At 44.9% G+C, this 19,903-nt stretch overlaps 2 protein-coding genes across 5 annotated transcripts in view; one reads left to right on the top strand and one right to left on the bottom strand.

Moving 5' to 3' along the window:
* LOC136098305 (ATPase family AAA domain-containing protein 2-like) overlaps window positions 1–2,022 on the bottom strand; it is a 34,093-nt gene extending 32,071 nt beyond the window's left edge. For all 3 annotated transcript variants that reach the window (XM_065831591.2, XM_071803821.1, XM_071803820.1), the window contains exon 1: window positions 1,467–2,022. In XM_065831591.2, the coding sequence (XP_065687663.1) occupies window positions 1,467–1,682 (216 nt within the window). In that variant the 5' untranslated portion in view covers window positions 1,683–2,022. The remainder of the gene's footprint in view (window positions 1–1,466) is intronic.
* Window positions 2,023–2,061: 39 nt separating this feature from the next.
* Window positions 2,062–14,017, top strand: NTAQ1 (N-terminal glutamine amidase 1). 2 transcript variants are annotated; one of them, XM_065831597.2, is made up of 6 exons: window positions 2,062–2,188; window positions 2,788–2,887; window positions 3,441–3,491; window positions 5,489–5,637; window positions 5,974–6,098; window positions 13,709–14,017. In XM_065831597.2, exons 2-6 carry the CDS (start codon window positions 2,885–2,887, stop codon window positions 13,840–13,842), a joined length of 462 nt encoding a protein of 153 aa, XP_065687669.1. In that variant the 5' UTR covers window positions 2,062–2,188; window positions 2,788–2,884; the 3' UTR covers window positions 13,843–14,017. The 2 variants fall into 2 exon arrangements, with proteins under 2 accessions (XP_065687669.1, XP_065687667.1); XM_065831595.2 differs by having other exon boundaries at window positions 2,152–2,377.
* Window positions 14,018–19,903: the final 5,886 nt, after the last annotated feature.

The following is a 19,903-nucleotide window of genomic DNA, read 5'->3' as shown; positions in this document are numbered from 1 at the left end:
ATGGCTCAAAGCACTGGAAAGGTCTGGGGAAAAAAAAAAAAAGAAAAGCAAACCAAAGTTTCGTAATGAAGATTCTGCTTTGCTTTCAGTGAAAAGTTTACATTTAGCTTCCTCATTCCAGTTCTCCACACTGAAGACTCGTGCCAGCTGCCTTATCTGCCTGACTTGGCACAGCCTGTGTGCAACAGGCAGCTGAACTCCCTGTACCTCTGACAACCGTTTCTAGTGCAGACTGCAAAAGCAAAGCAGCGATCTCTAAGCCAATTCCATGAACGTTTGTAAAAAAAACAAAACAAAGAAGCAAAAACAAACAAACAAATCTACTGCCCCAAGGATTTCTTCCTTCTTAGTTCAATAGTCTCAAAAATAATGAAAAGAAGTGTTAATCCATACAACTAAAAACCCTGAAAGAGTTCTACTGGAAGGAAACAGAGTCCACTCCAAGGCAGGGCTCCCCTGAAGGGCAGACCACTTCTGAGCTGGATCTGCTCTGCCTGTATTTGTCACAGAATACACGACACCCTGCAGAGCAGAGCCTGACTTGGAAAAAGCACAGAAGAGCTTTAGCTTTTGAAGGCTACATTAGAAACAATTAACTTCTCAAAGGGAAATGTTTCAGTTATTAATGCAGCAACACTGACATGCAGATAGCATGGACTACTTAACATTCTTTATAATCATGTAAATTGCCTCTTTTCTACTAGAGTAGATTAAAATCATAAAAAGCTTAAGTAGAATTTCCACCATTTCACGTTACACACGTTAATTAAGTACAAATTAGTCCTGATTACTAAACAGAACTTTGCTTTTAAAGCATCCAAAGCAGTACCTGTAATACACTTGACTAAGGAGTATTTCACAGGTACTTCAGGCCAGCTAGAACGCAGTTATAGGTCACACATTCTGTGTGCCGAGTGCTGGTTTTGATACATTTCTGTCATCAAAACAGCGAGTGCTCTCTCTATGAGGCTTACCACAATTAAAGTAAAGCAGTCTCCAAGATGTTTTTAAGATAACTTTTTCGGTAACAAATTTAACCAAAGTAAAGTGGTAAGTGGAAACGCCGATAACACAGCAAACCGCAAGGCAATGTAGAAAGTTTATATTCCGCGGGCTGCGGGCGCCCCAGGGCCTGTCTCTCCCCACCTTGTCACCGGTCCCCCGGTTGTACCGAAGCCCCTTTAGCTGCGGGGCCGCCACGAACGGATGGCGGGGCTGCGGGGAGCGGCCCCGGACGCTTCTTCACCCGCGGCCTCGCAGCCTGAGCCCTCACGTTTCTCGGGTTTCCCTCCAGGTGCTCCCGGCCTCCTGTGCTGCTCCGCGGGGACGCGGCTTCCCCGGCTCCTCCCGACCGGCACGGGGACCCCCACTCCGAGCAGCCACCGGGCGCCTCTCCGGCCCCACGGCCCAGCGCCTGCCCGGCCGGGCCGAGGCCCGTTCCATACCCTCTCCTCCCCGCTACTCACGGCCTCATTGGCTCTCCTGGTCCCCCTGGATCCCGCGGCCCTGGCGGCGGCCGCGGCAGCTCCGGAGCGCGTCCATATGCGGCGGCTGCTGAGTGTGGGGGGCTCCAGGGAGATGAACTCGGAGCTGGAATCCATGATGTCGAAGCGGGGCCGACGGCGGCCGTCCCGGGCCGCGGGGCTGGGCGGGCGGGCGGCGCTGCCCCTCAGGACCACCATAAGAGCAAGAGGAACAGAGACAGAGACAGGGAGCGGGACAGGAACCGCGGCCGCCCCGGCCGCAGCAGACCCCGCGCCGTTTGCGCACCGCCTTTCCCCGGATCCCTCCGCCTCCCTTCCTTCCGTCCGCCGCGCGCTCCGCCCCGCCGCTCCCCGCGGCCGCTGGTCCCTCTGGCAGCTAGTCCCGGCCCAGGCCGGCGGAGGGACACGCTTCGCACTGTGTCCGTTCGATATTTTTGGCGCGTAGAAGTTGGAGCAGGCTGCTTTGCCGCCGCGGGATTGGCTCGGCGGCGCGCGCTGAGCCCGCCCCTCAGCCGCTTCCCGCCGGCAGGGGGCGGGGCCGCCGGGCTTAAAGGAGACTCGCCGGGCTTAAAGGAGAATCCCCGCACTGCGGCGGTTTGCGGTTCTGTGCCCCTCCGCGCCACCCGCAGGCGATCCCCGGCTGGGTGAGGCCGCGCGTCCCGCGGTCCTAACGCTGCTCCGGCCGTGCCCGGGGAGTGCCCGAGGTCAGCCGGGATGGCGGCCCCGCCGCGCGGCCGCGTTTCCTCGGGGAAGGCGTAGCCGGTGGCTCCCGCCGCACCGGCACTTCCTGCGCCGTCCCCACCCCCGCCCGGGCCGGTCATGGCGCGGCCGGCGGCCGCCTACGAGGTGGCGGTGCCGCCCCGCCCCGCCTGCGCCTACACCAGCTGCTACTGGTAAGGGCCGCGGGGCGGGGGCGTCCGGGAGAGGCTGGGGCAGCGGGAGATGTGGGACTCGTGTCCCCCTGCGCCGGGGGAGGGTTGGACTGGTCATTGGGAACAGTCTGTTCCCAGAAAGGATTGTCAGGCACTGGAACAGGATGCCCAGGGAAGTGGTGCAGTTGCCATCCCTGGAGGGTTTTAAAAAGCATATAGATGAGGTTCTGAGGGACATGGTTTAGTGCAAGTGTTGGGTTTAGCGGTTGAACTGTATGATCTTGAGGGTCTTTTCCAACCAAAATGGTTCTGTGGTTCCATTCCATGAACTGGAGTTGCTGCTGGGTGCCATCCAGCAGCTATCACCTCTCAGCTCACCTCAGTTTGCTGGAAATGAAGGAGAAAAAATAATCAGTTATTGTGTTTTACAGTGAAGAGAACGTTTGGAAACTTTGTGACTACATCAGGAGTCGGGATCAATACCCTTTAGAAGAATTTTATGCTGTTTTCATATCCAATGACAGGAGGATGGTGAGTTGATGCGATCCGAGTGCCGCTATGGAGAGGTTCAGGCCTTCAAACCGCAGCCCAGCGTAGGTGAGATGTGGGCACAGGTCTTCAGACCACAGACCAACATAGGTGAGACACGAGCCCAGGCATTTTAACCACAGCCCAGCGTAGGTGAGATGCTGATGCAGCCTTTAGGCTGCAGCCCAACCTGTCAGACGTGCTCCAAAACCCTCTTGTAGCTCCTTTTGGCTCAGGGGTGTGCAGACCACAGCACAGGAGATCTTTGAGTTATCTGATGCATTCAGGACCACGCAAAGAGGCACGATGTCCCTATGAGCTATAGGGGTAATTCCTTCCTGTAATTTGTCACTTTAGGTGTAAGATTACATTATGTGGTCTGGGATAGTATCTCAAACTTCATGCTTCTGAAAGGGGGAAACTAGATTAAGTTTTCTGACTGCAGCACAGATGTTAAGATGATGAAGTGGGTAAGGTAGCAACAAACTAAGGAATTAACCTCAGATTAATCTGAAAGGTTTTATTCACTTCAGATTTGTTCACTTATAACTTTCAGATTCCACTCTGGAAGCAGAAATCAGGACATGGAGATGAGCCTGTTGTCTGGGTAAGACATTCTGTTCCCTCTCAGTAACTTTGTAGTTGATAACTGGTGCATCAGACATGAGCAGTGTCAGCCGTCCTCACTGTAACAAACTGCTACATTTGTGTTCCATCAAAACATAAAAAACCACTTTTTTACTGTGAGGTTGTTGGAGCACTGGAGCATGTTTCCCAGAGGGGTTGTGGAGTTTCCGTCCTTGGAGCTATTCAAAAGCTGTCTGGATACAGCCCTGTCAGCTGGCTCTCTATGTCCCTTCTTGAGCAAATGACCTCCAGAAGTGCCTTCCAATCTCAACCTTTCTATAGATTTATATTTGTTATTCTTTTACAACCGATTTACGAGGAGTGTAAATCTGGTGCTCCTCTTTAGCATTCATAGTAACATAACAGTGAGATAGTCAGTAAAATCTACAGATGACAAACTTTAACATTTGTAAAAGTACATAACAGATTAGTGAAAATTATTATCTGGATATTGTTGAAGCTACCAACTCTGTAGAAAAATGAGCAGATGTCTGTACTTGTAAAGGGATGAAAATATCTGTGTAGGCCTGACAGACAATAGAAAAATATAAGCAATATATGTATTCAGGTGTCAGCAATTAAACTGGCCCATAAATGGTGGCTTCGGAGTGTCATTTGATCAATTGATGATGAATTAATCAGTAATTGCCAATACAGAATTTCTTTTGAATATGTGTCATTACAGATTTCTTTAAGTTATCTGGCATGGAAAAAAATCTGTTTCTTGTGGCAATTTCTGTTTCTGAAATTCTGCAAAATAATCTGCAAACCTCTGAAGTTCTGTACTTTCTGAATCATTTATTCACTCCCAAATTATTGGTATATCTATGGTACAGAAAAGGTGTAGTTTAAAAAGAGATCCAAGTGTTACGAAGATGATCTAAAAAGGAATAGGAGAGTCAGGAAAGGCCACTGCAAAATGTGGATTTCTCATAAAAAATAATGGATTGAAAGATGTTTTAACTTTGATGCTTCAGTGGACAGTAGGATATGTAAAGCTGGTAGTTAATTTTTCTTACTACTCTTACAGATTCTTCTGAATATTGTTGTATGTGTATAATGCATTGATCCGGCAAAATAACTTGCCCAAGATCTTTTTCATTCCAATCCCTTTATGGTTTTGTTGAATATTGAAAGCGCCAAAAGACAGTTCTTCAAACTCCTTTTTGTGAGTGGGTTTAATGTAAGCTTTAGTAAGTTTTTGACAGCTACCTTCGATTGAATTTTGGAAAACAGCAGTGTACGTACCTGTCACCTAACATAAGTAACTCCAGTTTCTCCGAACCTCCACCACACCTGTGTTTCTTACAAGTTGAGGCATAAAACTGCACCTCAGAACCCAGGTGCCAAGACAAAATAGTTACTTTGAAAAAGTGTGGTATAGTACCCATAGGTGTGTTTTCCCAGCTTCAAGAGCTACTACAAGAATTCATCTTAATCCTACAGTCCTCTTGATCAGAGCTGTTTCCTGCATTTTTAGCTGCTTCTGGCAGCCAAACTCGCAGCACTCACAGACCACGTTACTGCCGCAGGTTCAACATCCCTTACTAGAAGACATCGCTAGGTGGTTTTAATGTTAAGCTATCATATAATATATTGTTGTGGGCTTTTATTTAGGACTGGGTCTTAGCCAAAAATGCTTACCCCACTAAACGTTTGCATTTTGGTGTTGGGTGTGAGAGATTTGCTGTTCTCTTAGGAGCAGCGCACACTTTAGCTGTCCAGGCTTAAATCAAAGGAGGCTGCAAAGGGAGGGGGAGGATACCAAGGCTTTGGAAAGGCACAGTGGACGAGACAGGCATTAGGAAATCTCTCTCCTGCTGCCAGAAATGTTACAGGCTTGATACTTCAAGGCCAGAAAGCAGCTTCTACGTTTTGTTCTGTAGCTTCTATGTTTAGGAAGCTTTTTTTTTTCCATTCTCTTTGCCACTTTCTCCTTAACAGCCATTTAATAATGACAATTACTCTTCTTTCCAGGACTACCATGTTATTCTACTTCATGTTTCCAGTGGGGAACAGAATTTCATTTATGATCTTGACACAGTGTTGCCATTTCCTTGTCCTTTTGACCTGTACAGTGTGGAGGCTTTTAGGCTGGATGACGGCCTTCGTCCAGAATTTCACAGGTGACAACATAAAAGACAAAGGACCGTGAATGTTATTTGATCAAATGGAAGCTGAAGTTCTCTTTGTGGGTGCATAGTGACAGAAGTTTTTTGCTATATTCCAGTAAATAAATGTACTGCATTATTTTTTTCAAGCTCCTTACCTTAGTCGTAAAACGCCCTTTTACTTCTTACTGTAGTTTTCTTGTTAATTAGTTAGCTGCTTGGCACAATATTGCTGATTTATGTATTTGATGAAATTAATGCTCCTTGATGGGAGAAGAGGCTCTTGTTCTAAGTGACTGATGTGGTATTGTATACACACATCTTTTGATACAATTTTGCATTATTACTTAGGAAAATCAGAATGATTCGAGCAGATTTGTACTTGATGACGTTTGCTTCAGACAGATCTCATATGAAGGATGCACATGGGAAATGGCAGAAACCACCTCCTTCATACCCCTGCATTCAAACTGCAGGTAAGCTGCCAGAGCTCCTTTTTCCTGCTTATACTGTTGAATGACAGAGTCAAAGATGCACACAAGAAATAAATAGACTTCTGTAACATGTGTCCAGAAGCACATCCAGCTACCTTATTATTTCACATAGAAAAGAAATAGGGCTGTGAAGCATTTGGCACTTCCCTTTCTGAACATGTAAAGCCTAGCTTGCCTCCTGGCATTAACCATTACAAAGCATTAATTACTGATCTTCTTAAACTGAGCAGAGGAGGAGAGGTAAGTAATAGTGTTATTTTCTTACAGCAGGGAACTGAAGCAAAGAGGCCGAGTATAATAATTTGCTTAGGGTCACAAAATGAAGGTTTAACATGCTGATTATACCACACTTTTGCTGGCAGGTCCCATCCTGCCAGCACAGGTTATTTTGAAAGGAGGAAGTTTTCAGGATCTGCTCAGCGTGCAGAATTTGCCCGCATGAGTTGTTTGATGTTTCTTTACCAGGTGAATGAACCTGAGGACACTTTTAGGCAAACTGGCAACTCAGCAAGTTTTTCCCTAAGCCGTAGGCCGCTTTGAGTGCTCCTATAGATAATGGCCTCTGGGCCAAGCAGGGCAGTGAAGGGTTGCCATCTCTTCTATTCTGTAGAGCTGCTTAAACTATTCTTATCACACAACATTTCACCTTATAATTCTAATCACGTGGTTGGCAAGCTGGCTAACATTAGCCATGTGTTCGTTTGTTCTCTTGCTTTCTTCCCAGATGGAGAAAAGTGAGGTGAAGTTTTGCTTTGAAAGAGTTTTTGTTATTGATCTGCATGTATGGTTCTGTTACTTTTTTATTAATAATGCAGTGCTGCTATGTATTTATGTTAGAGAAGACAGGGTTAAAGGAACATGTTTTGTGTTTAGGTGCAAGTTTCTTGGAGCTTTAGGTTGCTGGGAAGTTAATTCTCAGTCTTTGCTTTGGCTTCTAAGAAAGCTTGGTGTTTCACACTAGAGCAGAAATGAATTACAAATGTGGGCAGGAGCACAGATGCAGTCTTCATTGTGAAGCTTTAGGTGTTTTCTAGACAATCCAGGCTATGAAGCACCTTACATTCTATAGCTTGATCCTTATCTCCAGTGAAGTTTTATACAAAGGTATTACAGTGAGTGGAGAAGGCTGGAACTGCAGTTCACAGTTCACTGTTAGCTGGAGCCTTCTCCATGCTTAGGATGTTTTTCCTGTGGAAACCCGTAGCTACAGACCCTGGAACTCTCCCCTTACATCTTGCTTGGCTGAGCTTTACCTCACTGATGAGCAGCAGCCACATGATCTCAACCAACCTCCAGATTGTCTCTGTGATGTTTGTAGATAGTGAAAGGTTGTCGTTCCTCTTGTGCTTTATTTCCTTGCTCTGTGCCTTGCCATGCTCAAAGAAATATCCAGAGGTCGTCCAGTCCAACACCTGCTCAAAATGGGGGTTCCTTAGGGCTCAATCTAGTCTCGAACACCTCCAGCAATGGAGATACCACCAGATTTCTGGGCAATCTGTTCCAATATTTGACAACTATCATCGTTAAAAAAAAAAAAAAAAAAAAAATCTAAGTTGTTAGCCTCAACAATATCCAGATAATTTTCACAATTCTGTCATCAGAATCTCCCACGTTTCACCTTGCTTTTTTTGCTGCTTATCCTGTCACCTGGCTACTCCAAGAAGCCCCTGGCTCCATTTTCTTCGTGTCCTCTGGTCAGGTAGATGTAGACAGCAGAAGGCCTCCCCTTCATCCTCTCTGTTTAAGATTGAACCGGCCCAGTTCTTTCAGCCCCTCCTTGGATATCATGTCCTCCAACCCCAAATAACTTGATGGATTTTCTTCTGGGCTCACTCCAGTATGCAGGAATACATTGTATCAAGTCTAGGATGTCTAGTTCAAGTTGTCTTTCATTCAGTACCAGTCTCTCCAGATTTTTGTCTTCCCTGTATTCACTTGAGATACTTTCTAACAACACATAGTTCAGCGTCCACCGTGCTCTAAGTCAGGAGGGAGTCTGGGTTTAACTGCCTTGGAACTGGCATGTGATTTGACTTTTAGCTGAATTTAACTCCCAACTTCAATGATGTGGTTCTGCATGTGTCCTGCAGACCAACATACAGGTTTAGAAAGTTAACAAGTGGAACTGGTAATTCTCTTCCTTCAAAGACGGGTGATGTCTGAGTTTTATCAGGCATAAAAGCACCTTATTTTAAACTTGAGGGAAAAGTGGGTGGTAGACCTTTTGTTATCATAACAGAGCCTGGGGTATTAATGTTTACATCCACGCCAAATTCCATTGCAGATAACTGTTTTCTCCCTGCCGTTTCACTAAGATAGAGAAGTCTGCTTTCAGTGTTAATTTGTGTTTGCATAAGATTAAATTGTTTACATATTTCATGTTAGAGATGACTGCAATTTAATGTCTGACAGAATTGACCACCTATTGTCTTAGTATCAATTTATTTGTCAGGCACATTTAGATCAGAGCATTATTATCATTATTATGTTGCTGTCATTTAGAGTACCCAAATTCCTAAGCTCTTGAGAAGATGATTACAAAAGCGTACAATGTTTTTATATTACTTCTGATTGCTATATATCTTGTTTGATGTTAAACAAGTGTTTGAAGACTGAAAAAATACAGGTTTTTTTTTTCTATTAAATGTACAAGCATTGTGGCATTAGAAAGAAATGTGCCCATGAACCTTGGCTGTTTAATCCACACTCCTATACTATTGTGTTGATACAATTTGCTATATGTTAAAACATATTAGTTACATGTGCATATACTGCTCTTCTTATCCCACTTGGTTTTAAAGCTTTTAGTAAACTTTAAAAAGACAATGTTTGCTTTTGGTACTAAAATATTGCCTCTTCCAGAAAAGAGCAGCTGTTAAGTATGAATATAACACTTCAGAAAAGGAAATTCCTTAGTATCTAAGTCAGCTGTAAGCTAAACAGGACCATCATTAGAATAACGTAAGTACCCAATGTGGAGCTAGGACAAGATAAAGGGACCAGTGATTCTTTCTTATGAAGTATACCAGGAAATGCTAATGCCTATGAAATTCCTTTTCAAATTGAATTAAGGAATCTCTATCACGAACCCATTAAGCATTTTTTTACTACTACTAGCTCAAAAGGAATAATTCTTAAACTCTATTTGTGCTTCTCATGGGGTCACAAAATAAGCCTTCTAAAATAAGTTTATCTTAAGTGATAAATTCCAGGCCATGTTGAAAAGAATTGAAGCTGGAACCAGGTAATTATTTTTAAGAGAATCTTAGCATTACTTAAAAAAAAAAAAAAAGACTCCAAACCAACCAACTAAACAAAACTACCTCAAATTGCACGTGTTAAGCATTAGCCTTTCACAACTGGCTCTGCTGTTGCCTTTTTGCAGAGCTCGGCCTCTGTGTTCCTCGTTGGTGTTGCTTCGGCCCCTGCTCTGCCAGGAAAAGCTGCCCAGCCTGCCGGGTGCATGGGGCTTCCTCAGCCAGCCCTGTCCTCATGGCAGCTCTGCTGAAAGAAAACAGGGCCAGGCCTGATATTTTCTTCAAATAAAAAAAAGAAGATAAGATTTGGAGCACGGATTTATCATGGACACCTTCTTGTGTAGCCTCATCTAAGTGTTCCTGCTCTGGCAGGGGGATTGGACTGGATGATCTCTTGAGATCCCTGACATTCTGTGATTCTGTTGATTCTAGGGCTGGTGAGCCCAGCCTGGGGTTTTCTTTCAAGTCTTCACAAATTAATGAGGTCTGATTCTACTTAGTTTATGAGTCTTGATGAGCTGAGCCCTCCTTAAGGCAAGCCTGTGTAAAATACAGCTTGCACAGTGCATTTCAGAATTCCTTGAACAGATGGTCTTACGGTTTATATACAACTGTTAGGATCAGCTCTCACACTGAGAAGCATTGGTTTGAATTTCAGTTCTCCTTAGGTGTTTGGTAGCACACTGGCAGGATTGTTTTGTAAAGGCTTTTTGTTCTTTTTATTATTATTAAAATCCTTTGTAGCCATAAATGATGGGGTTTTACTTGTTTGGGTGGGTTTTTCTTTTTGTTTTGAAGAGCATGAATAGGACAGCTGAGAAGTTCTGGCAGCACTGTGTATGACGTATCTATGTAACAGGTGAGCTACTAGCCAGGCAGATGTCTGCAGTTTGTTCCTGTATGTCCTCTCTGAGGTGGTGGTAGGATCCTGGTGAAAGCAAAAAAGCACTGATACAGGTAAAAGTAGCTCATGAGCACTTCAGGGGAACCTTCTGCTGCCCTTGTTTTAGAATAAAACTGCAGTCTGTCAAGTTAGGTGCTTCATGAGCATTTGTGCAAGTAACAAATCAAGTCAGCACAGTAAAAGTACATCTAAGGATAGAAGTATTTAAATTCTGTGAGTGGCTTATTGAAATTACAGCACTTTCTGTGAAAGATAATGTAAGGTGACCAGCTTTGCTCTACACAAAGATGGACCAGGATGGTTTGCACAGTTCTGTCTCAGCTGTGGGGACAGCACCCTCCAGCTGAGCGTGGTAACAGCTTTTCTGACTCTGCAAAAACACTTCTCTCCCTGCTCAGACAAGGGACAGGGATCTGAGGAGAACTGTAAACACCTACACAAGTCTCTGAAGAGCCCAGTTTTCTAAGTATTTTAGGTGTCCTCAAGGCTAGGCAGCAGCAGAGCTGACCTTGGAGGCTTTGTCTCAGACTTGTTCACCTCCCACAGCCCTTTGGCAGCTTTTATCACACACAGTCAGTCCAGGGTCTGTGAGCCAAGCCAAGGCTTGGCTGAAACATTGGCTTTCTAACTGCTGTTGGCAGAAGCCACGAGCGTCATGGCTAACAATGTCGTCTGATAGTGCGTGGCCTTTTGTTTTGTCCCTGCTTGGGGCAAAAGTGTTGGACTTGATTATAAAAATGAAATTATGCAAGAATCCCAGAATGCACCAGCAAGGTCTCATTGGCAGTGTGTGAGTTTGGGCAAGGAGGAAGGTGAGCTCTGAGCATGCATAAGTGCAAGCTGGTATACTAGTCACAGCACCTGAGGACAGCTGCAAATGTAATGTCACCCTTAAAAAAAAATTTTATATATATATATGATGCTCTTGACCTTGTATACATGTTATATAAAGCACTCTGCTCCTTGATTTTGTGAAGAAAATCCTTTTGATTTTTCAACTGTAGCATCCAGATGTCTCTTTTGTAAATTTTGCTGTTTGTTACTCTCCATCTGTCTCAGGGAAAGGACTTTGTGGTGTTCTCGTGTATTTTTGCAGAGCCGTTTCCTAGAGCTGCCAGGTCTAACATAACATGCATGTCGCTCAGATATAGCACATGAGTAAGAAGAGTCCTGCAGAGAGCCTCTTATCTCCTGAGCTGAGTAAGACTAGAGAGGTCTCTCAATGTTTTTTCTGTGGATAGCTCTCATACTCCTTCAGTGCCATCTACTGACCAGTTCTTAAACCATCCACTCTTTACAGGAATGTTATTGTTTGCTTTGTTAAAGCAATTTTTCATTTCATTAAACTTCTCTGATGGACTGTGTTATGCTCTGCTGCAGTCCTTCTGAATTTAAGAGAATATTTTACTTCCTACAGACATTGTGACAGGAACTTCCAAGTTGCAAACAACAGCAGCTGTGTTTGTAACTCTGCTAGAACAATCCCCTTTGGGCTTCTTTACCATTCACAGAACAGTTTTATGAAATTATTATTCTGCTATGCTCAGTGCACATAAAGCAGGGGATTATTTTTTTTTTCAAATCTTAAAACTACATGAAAAATCGCATTAATATGAAAACAAAAGCATCTGGGAAGAAAAGACATGTTGGGAATTGGAAAACAGGCTTACCAGTCCTACCAGCAAGCAAGAGCTGTTATCCCCTGCTAACTGTTCTTGAGCTACTACAGCAAACTGGCTGAGCTGGTGCTATTTTAAATCCCCAAATAATCAGGCAGAAATTGGCCCCGTTCTGCCAGACTCACTTCAGCAGTAGGAGATGCTTGGATTTCCAGCGTGCAGAGCACAAACAGGTTAACAAGAAAAGAGTTTGGGGCCAGACCTCGGAAGTGGTGAGAGCTGGGATTAGGCAAATCACCAGCTGTGCCGCAGTGTGGATGTGGTGCAAATAGAGGAATTTGGGGGCTGGATTATGGCCGGGACTCCTGGGTCCGGGATTCCCAAACGTTGTCTTCCCTTCCTCGCTTACACTATCCATAATGGTAAGCCTAATTACACAAGCTTTTTGCAGCTGAAGCAAATTCCATCCTATGGATTTTCTAATCCATTCATTAGAGCTTACTCTTGTTTGGTTCTTAATCCTTAAATGTGCACATGAATCATCCATATTAAAATAAATACTTAAATATAGTAGGAAAGCTATAACAGTACATCCAATGGCTCTCCCACTCTGTTCTTTAAATGCGTTCTCTTCCAGTTTTCTTTTAATGGGCGTTTAGAAAGATTTATTTGTGTAGATCGTTGGTGAGAACATAAGACAACAAGCCCACGGGTGTTTGTAGTCAGAGTTGAACAGGCTGAGGAATCAGAGAACTCTGATCAGCATGGTTCTGAATCAGCAAAGTTGGTACCAGGCCAGCTCCAGAAAATGGACCTATCAGGCACCTGAACCCAAAAGCGCACACCAGCACTTGGCACTGAGCTCTCTGGGATCCATGAGCAGGACAAAATGGCTTCTGCCTTTCTGTGGGTGTCAGAGCAGACCAAACTCCTGGCAAAGAGCAGTCATGCTCTGGAAACTGTGGCAGCTAAAATTTCCTTCCCTTTGGCTTCATTCAGTGGTTCAGGATTCAAAAAAAACCAAACAGTGTTTGCCCCAGTCTGGGTTTGTGCCTTTCTTCACCTGAGCATCCCTCTAGGCTACAGGCTGGCTTACATCAGGTGTTCCCTCCGGTCTGTATTTTCTGGCCTCACAGTGCACCGGGGCACAGCAAGGACCATGCTCAGGGCTGGGGAGAGAGAGTGAGCAAATACAGAGCAAATGCTGTAGACTGGGGAGTAACAAAATATAGGTTTGCTAAAGGGTTGATTGCTTCTGAGAGATGTTAAGCAACTTCCAGCTCTGCTGGTCTGATCTAGTTCCTCTGTAGTCAGTGCAAAAGCTGACTCTGTCTTGGGTTCAGAACTTAATGGGGGAACAGTATCTCCCCTGCCTTTGAGTAACCTGATTGGTGTGAATGTGCAGAGACTACAAGCACCTCTTGCATTGCAGTGCCATGTGTTGGTTGTTATTTGCACTCCAGTTCTTTAACACTACTCGACCCTTCTAGGCTGCTGTTGTAGGGACAGGTCTTACTCTTTCCTACACATGCTGGTTTTAATGACTGGGGATGCTTACTGATCTGGTAATGTGATTATTGCCATGGGCAGAGAGAGGGGTCAGGGACAAAAGCAACATTTCAGAGGCTGAAAACAGATGCTTTAGTAGCACCATACAATTTGCAGAATCTTGCTGGATGGCTACTGAGTGTGCTATGAACTTTTTGCTGTTTTGAACCGAACTATCAAGGAGTGTTTCAAGGGCATTTTCTTGATTGATGTATACCTGTGCTATAGGAACTTAAATATTTCTGTTTTCTTGTCCTTTTTTAGACTCCAAGATGAACTTGGATGATTTCATCAGTATGAACCCCAAAGTGGGATGGGGCTCAGTGTTCCCCCTTTCAGACTTTGTGCATCGATTTGGCAGGCAGACTGATTACAGGTATTCCTTGGAAGGACAGTGAAGTGGACAAAGAAGTTCTCCCTGCTTCTGCTTTGAGTGGGTGTGTTTTGTTTTGCTGCTCTTATGTTGTATTTATGGTTTACATTCTGTACATGGAATAAGTATTTGGGGAAATAAAATACCCAATCAGAAATGTCATGAACTGAATAAAAACTTTTATTTTGATAATGTAAAAATGAACTTGTTTTTTAATGTCAAATCAAAGGCTGACATCCCACCATAAGCATATTACTTTTCCATCTACTGTGCCCATATTGAAAAGAGTACTTACATGCTGTAAGAAAAGCTTTTGGAAAAATATATGCATAAAATACTGAACAATGTAGCTCTAATTGCTACGTGTCACTGTATTTTAGAAATGAGATACAGTATATTTTTTGTTATGATTTCTATCACTTACATAAGGAGACAGTGCATCTCAGTTTAGTCACCAGTCTGTTAGGCCTTATTTAGTAGAGCCCTGAAGGTCAGACCCACAAAGGGAACATAGATTTAGCAGTACGATCTTGAACTCCCGAGCACTGTGTAAAACCAGGTGAGTATCTCGGTTTCTGTGCTGCATGAGGGGAGCGTTAAACGCCTGCAGTTTCAGTTAAACTGTTCTAGTGCTGATGATTGCTGGAAGGTGTAGTTGCTTTTGCTTTTTACACTGGCTGCGCATTCTCACCTGCCCCCAAGTGCTTGCACTTGGCATTTGTCTGCCCCATGGTAATCCAGGGTAGGAAGCTAAAGTGACAGAAAGAAATAAAGGTTTTGTTTTGTTTTCTGCCTCTTATCTCCTTGAACTGCCTTGCCATGAGGTCAGGCAGCTGCTCTTGCTCGTGTAAGGAAATCCACAGGGACATATGGCTGGGGGGAAGGGAATGATAAAGCCTCCCCCATACAGGGTCGCTGGCTGCTGAATTTCTTCAGAGGCGATACCAAGCTGCATCATGGCAGGGGAACCCGGGGAAGCCACCGTGTTGAGTGGGGGTTTGGAGCAAAGTCTCACATGGCCTAGAAGAGTGTCCTAAACTTGGGATTACAGAAATAGGGTAAAATGAGGTATTTAATTCTCTGGTTTTGGACCTGTTCTACTTTACATACTAGCATATCATGGAATCACAGAGTGGTAGGATAATTCAGGTTAGGAGGGTCAGGCGGTCTCTAGTCCAATCTTCTGTTCAAATCAGGTCAGACCAGGCTGCTCACGGCTTTGTCCTGTCAGGCCTTGGAAACCTACTGGGACTGAGACTACAACAAACATTTCTGATGTACTTCAGTCTTGGTGGGGAAAAGCACAGTAGCAGTTTTAAGTATTAAGGGATCATCGTATTTGTAAGAACAGAAAAATAAAAAAACCCTTTAGAGATACTTATATGTATATTGCTGTTATATAGGTGTATTGTTATATACATATTCTATTACTGTATCTGCCATCAATTCCAGAGAATTTACTCAGCATGTTAACAGGAGGGACAGACTTGAACGACTGTAGGATTGATTTGCTTCATCCAGACATCTCTTTTTCTGCGTCATAAGGGCTGAATAAATGTGGAAACTTGCACTTTGTGTTGCCAGGTGCGGCACAGCTGGTTGGCTGCACAGATACGCTACTACCACGTGGGTTCCTTGGGTGCCAGCATGGGCGATGCAGAGGCCAGTTGTTGGGGTGCTCATCTGCAGAGTGGGAGAGCTGATCTGTAGTTTCTCTCTCTGAACCAGCTTCACCAGAAGAGATCAAGATGATGGAATTCAGGATTCCTGATAAGCTGGTGCTTAGAGCTCTCCTGAGAGGGGGCAGTTATGGATTTAACCAGATACACTTGTCTAAAAGGTGTGATTTATCGGTGTTTGAATGAAATGGCAGCTCTTCCTTCTCTAGGGATGTTCTGCATGAGGCTGATGTGTCAAGCATGCTCTGAGTGAAGATGTTGCATACTCGTCTTCAGTGATGTCAAGACTGGTTGCAAAGGTGCACAACAGCAGGAATTTGCCTGCTCAAGTCTACACAGATACCAGCAGGACCATGGCAGTGACTGTCCGCTGTACTCAGCACTGGTGAGGCTGCACATCGAATCTTGTGTTCAGTTTTGGGCCCCTCACTATAAGAAGGACATTGAGGTGCTGGAGAGAGTTCAGAGATGGGCAACAAAGCTGGTGAGGGGTCTGGAGCACAAGTCTGATGAGGAGCAGCTGAGGGAACTTGGGCTGTTCAGCCTGGAGAAAAGGAGGCTGAGGGGAGACCTTATCACTGTCTACAACTACCTGAAAGGAGGAGGGGGTTGGTCTCTTCTCCAAGTAGCAAGTGATAGGATGAGAGGAAATGGGCTCAAGTTGCTCCAGGGGACGTTCAGATTGGGTATCAGGAAAAATTTCACAGAAAGGTCAGGCACTGGAACAGGCTGCCCAGGGAAGTGGTGGAGTCACCATCCCTGGAGGTGTTTAAAAGATGTGTAGATGTGACACTTAGGGACCTGGCTTAGTGGTGGACTTGGCAGTGCCAGGTTAAGGGCTGGACTTGATGTTAAGGGACCTTTCCAACCTAAATGATTCTATGATTCTAACTCAGTGTCCAGGGCATTGCACACACTGCCCAGGTTAGGCAATAGCAGAACTGAGAATTTTAAGATCCATGTTTTAGATAAATGGGTTGTGTAAAGCACTTTTTATCCTTCAGGTAAGTGTTTGATTCTCATATACATGTATATCCTGTGCATTGATCAACAGACCCTTCAAGATGTTGGAGAACATCAGATTCTCATCCCTCCGTACTTGAGTATGTCATTTGATTTAAATACTGAGCTGCCATCCTCAGTTGGTTTCTGGTGCCTGAAATCCATGACACGCTCCCTTTAGTGAGGCTCAGACATGAGAATTTGCCTGGTTTCTCTAGTTTCAGGATTGAGGCTGCTAAGAAGGGGAACACTCACAACCATTTTTCTAATGTTCATATAAGGAGAAACTACTTGCTTCACCATAATTGGAAGAGACCAGCCCTTTTTGTAGTGCTGATGAGCCTTAGTGTCCCATCAGAGGGACAGAGGTGAATTTCCTCCCCTCTTTGCTCCTTTCTCCAGTTAACCCACATCCTGATTGTTTAGGAGAACTTGCTGTGTTTAAACTTTCTGCTGCCGCCTCAGACTGATGCGTGAGGTGGCCCGGCCAGCGTGGTTTATTCACTGAGCACCACAGTAAGTTGCAGGCAGAAAAGCAAAGTTTGTTGAGAGCCTTTTTGCCGAGTGCCTGCAGCAGCAGCACGTGTCAGAAGTTCAAGCAAAGAGCTGCCACTGTTTGTAAAGCTGATGGCGAGGAGGGGCCTTCACTGCCAGACATCACTAATTATCAGTTCTGTGATCACTGATGTGTTTAAACACCTAATCATAGAATCATTTCAGTTGGAAGAGACCCTCAAGATCATCAAGTCCAACCATTAACCTAACACTGGTGTTAAACCACGTCCCTAAGAACCTCATCTACATGTCTTTTAAACACCTGCAGGGATGATGACTCAACCACTTCCCTGGGCAACCTGTTCCAATGCCTGACAACCCTTTCCAGGAAGAAATTTTTCCTAATATCCAGTATAAACCTGCCCTGGCGCAACTTGAGGCCGTTTCCTCTCATCCTATCACTTGGTACTTGGGAGAAGAGACCAACCCCCTCCATGCTACAACCTCCTTTCAGGCAGTTGTAGACAGTGATAAGGTCTCCCCTCAGCCTCCTTTTCTCCAGGCTGAACAGCCCCAGTTCCCTCAGACACTCCTCATAAGACTAGCAACTTAATATTCAAGTGACTTTATACCATGGATTTACATACATATGGGGTACACCATATGGCAAAGCAGGACTCCGTGGTCCTCAGGTACAGCTCCAAGCTGGGCTCATGCTGCTGTGAGGTGTAAAATAACGTGAAAGCTTTGACATCGCTGCAGGACTGGTTTGCTGGGGTGCAGTGGCACAGCATGATTGGCATGTGCTCACATGTACTCCATGCTGTCAATAGTCCTTGAGACTTTTAATCTTTTTGGTGTCCAGAAGACGTTCTGTTGTGTTCAGCATGAAGATGCTCATACACACTTCCAGTACAATGATTTCTTAGTGCAGCTTAGTTTTCTGTTCGCTTTCAACCTTCTTTACCTTGTCTTCTCCCACAGTGAAGTCTGTCTGTTGTCCAGTTTATTACAGTATTGATACGATGAGAGCCCTTGTGCAGTGGTGGTTTGGACTAGGTCACCCTTGAGTCAGGCATTGAACAAAACAAGAAGAAACCTCCCCTGCCCTCAGGTCAGTTACTCACAATCCCATGGTCTCCCAGCTTCTGAATTCTGTTGAATTCTGGAAAGTCTCCGACACTTTTACTTCTTGACATTGTAGGACAAGACCTTGATAGTCTTATAATGGGGGGACATCCTATCTCACAGGCAGTTCTTCTCACATCCATCAAGCTAGGGAGGTGGTAGATGCCTCATCCCTGGAGACATTCAAGGCCAGGCTGGACAGGGCTCTGAGCAACCTGATCTGGTTGAAGATGTCCCCGTTAATTGCGGGGGATTGGACTGGATGAGCTTTGAAGGTCCCTTCCAACCCAAACTATTCTATGATTCTACGACTGATGCAGTAAACTACAGCATGGGATAGTTCACCCACACCTCTCCTGCCTTCTTCTCTTTGCTGCTGCTTTCTAGTTAGGAATAGAGTCGATTTGATAACTAACCTCTTTTATTTTGCTGTTTGGGACTTCAGAAAAAAAAAAAAACAAACAACCACTTCTTTTTTCTCACACGCATTTGCTCATTCAACACATTTTTGCAAATTTAGACATGACCAGGCCTGTCTGTAGAAAATACCATTTCTCAGTTGGCCAGCAGAGAGAGCAGTCAGCATTCGGTGGACGTGCGGGTTGGGACGCTTGGCTGGAGTTGCTCTCCTGCGCTCGGCCCCGCCACTAGCTGTTACAGCTCAAAAAGCCATCATTCTGACCGCGATGCTGTCAAGATACTTGCAAGATCTTGCAAGGTTGCAACTAATGGGTTATGTATTGCCCTCGACTGCCTGAGTCTAATGTCAGTGCAAGTCCTTCCTGCGCATCGAGGGCTCTATGTCAGCATCGTCAAACCACCTATCAGCTTTGGGGGGGTCTGTTCAGCATTCATAGTCTGTATAAAAATGGGTGTGTGACACCTTAGAATTTCAGACTAATTTTTTCACTATCAATATATGTATTTCAGGGGCTAAATTTAGGTACCTGGGACACTGCAATCTGACCTGAGCTATTAAATAAGCTACAGGGAGGCACTGGGGTGCATTTGTATGAATCAGATTCTAGTAGGATGAGAGCCCAGGGTGGGACATTCTGATCCGTGTGGCCTCCTCTCCTCAGCCCTGCATCGTCGAACCAGAGCCTCACGTGTGCTCTGCAGCACTGTTGTTCTTCAAACACCTGCTGTAAAATGTCCATCTCTGGGGTCTGCTATTCTTTTGTTGGAATGATTTTGGTCCAAATTTTCTTGTTTATTTTTCATAATTTTTTCCCCTGTCTTTTCAGCAAACACTGGTTGTAGACTGGATGACATGAGAAAGCTGTAGCAGGGAATAGGAAGGTGTGAAAATCCCACCGTGTCTCAGCAGTAGTCACAGTTACCTCCCACCAGGCGCCTTGCAGAACCATTACTGAGACACCATCCATGACCCAGCTGATGACTGTCCCCCACAGCTCGCAGAAGCCACACAGCCAGAAGGGAGGACCCGCAGAGCATCGCTTCGTGCATCACCTGGCTGAGCAGATGGCTCCAAGTTTGGTGGGATTGCCCTCCTATGACACTTTGGATTTGCAGTCTTGGAGAATCTCATCTCCTCTTGAGGTGAAACCTGTCTGGACATCTGTCTCTCATCAGGTAATTACCTACTCAGAAATTTGAGGGAGGGAATGCTGGTGATTTTCTTCTCTCTTCTGGCTTCTTCCTCATGCAGGAGTTGGCCCAGTTGAGGCCAAGGTTAGTGAGTGTCTGGAGACATCTGCTCAGGTTTGCTCAGCAGCTGTGTGTACCCTTCCTGGTGGAGCTCGGCTCCTGACGAAGGTT

The sequence above is a fragment of the Patagioenas fasciata genome, chromosome 2 (genome assembly GCF_037038585.1).
Source record: "Patagioenas fasciata isolate bPatFas1 chromosome 2, bPatFas1.hap1, whole genome shotgun sequence".
Lineage (NCBI taxonomy): Eukaryota > Metazoa > Chordata > Aves > Columbiformes > Columbidae > Patagioenas > Patagioenas fasciata.
Note: the sequence above shows the minus strand (reverse complement) of the source record. Positions and strands in the feature narration are given on the sequence as shown.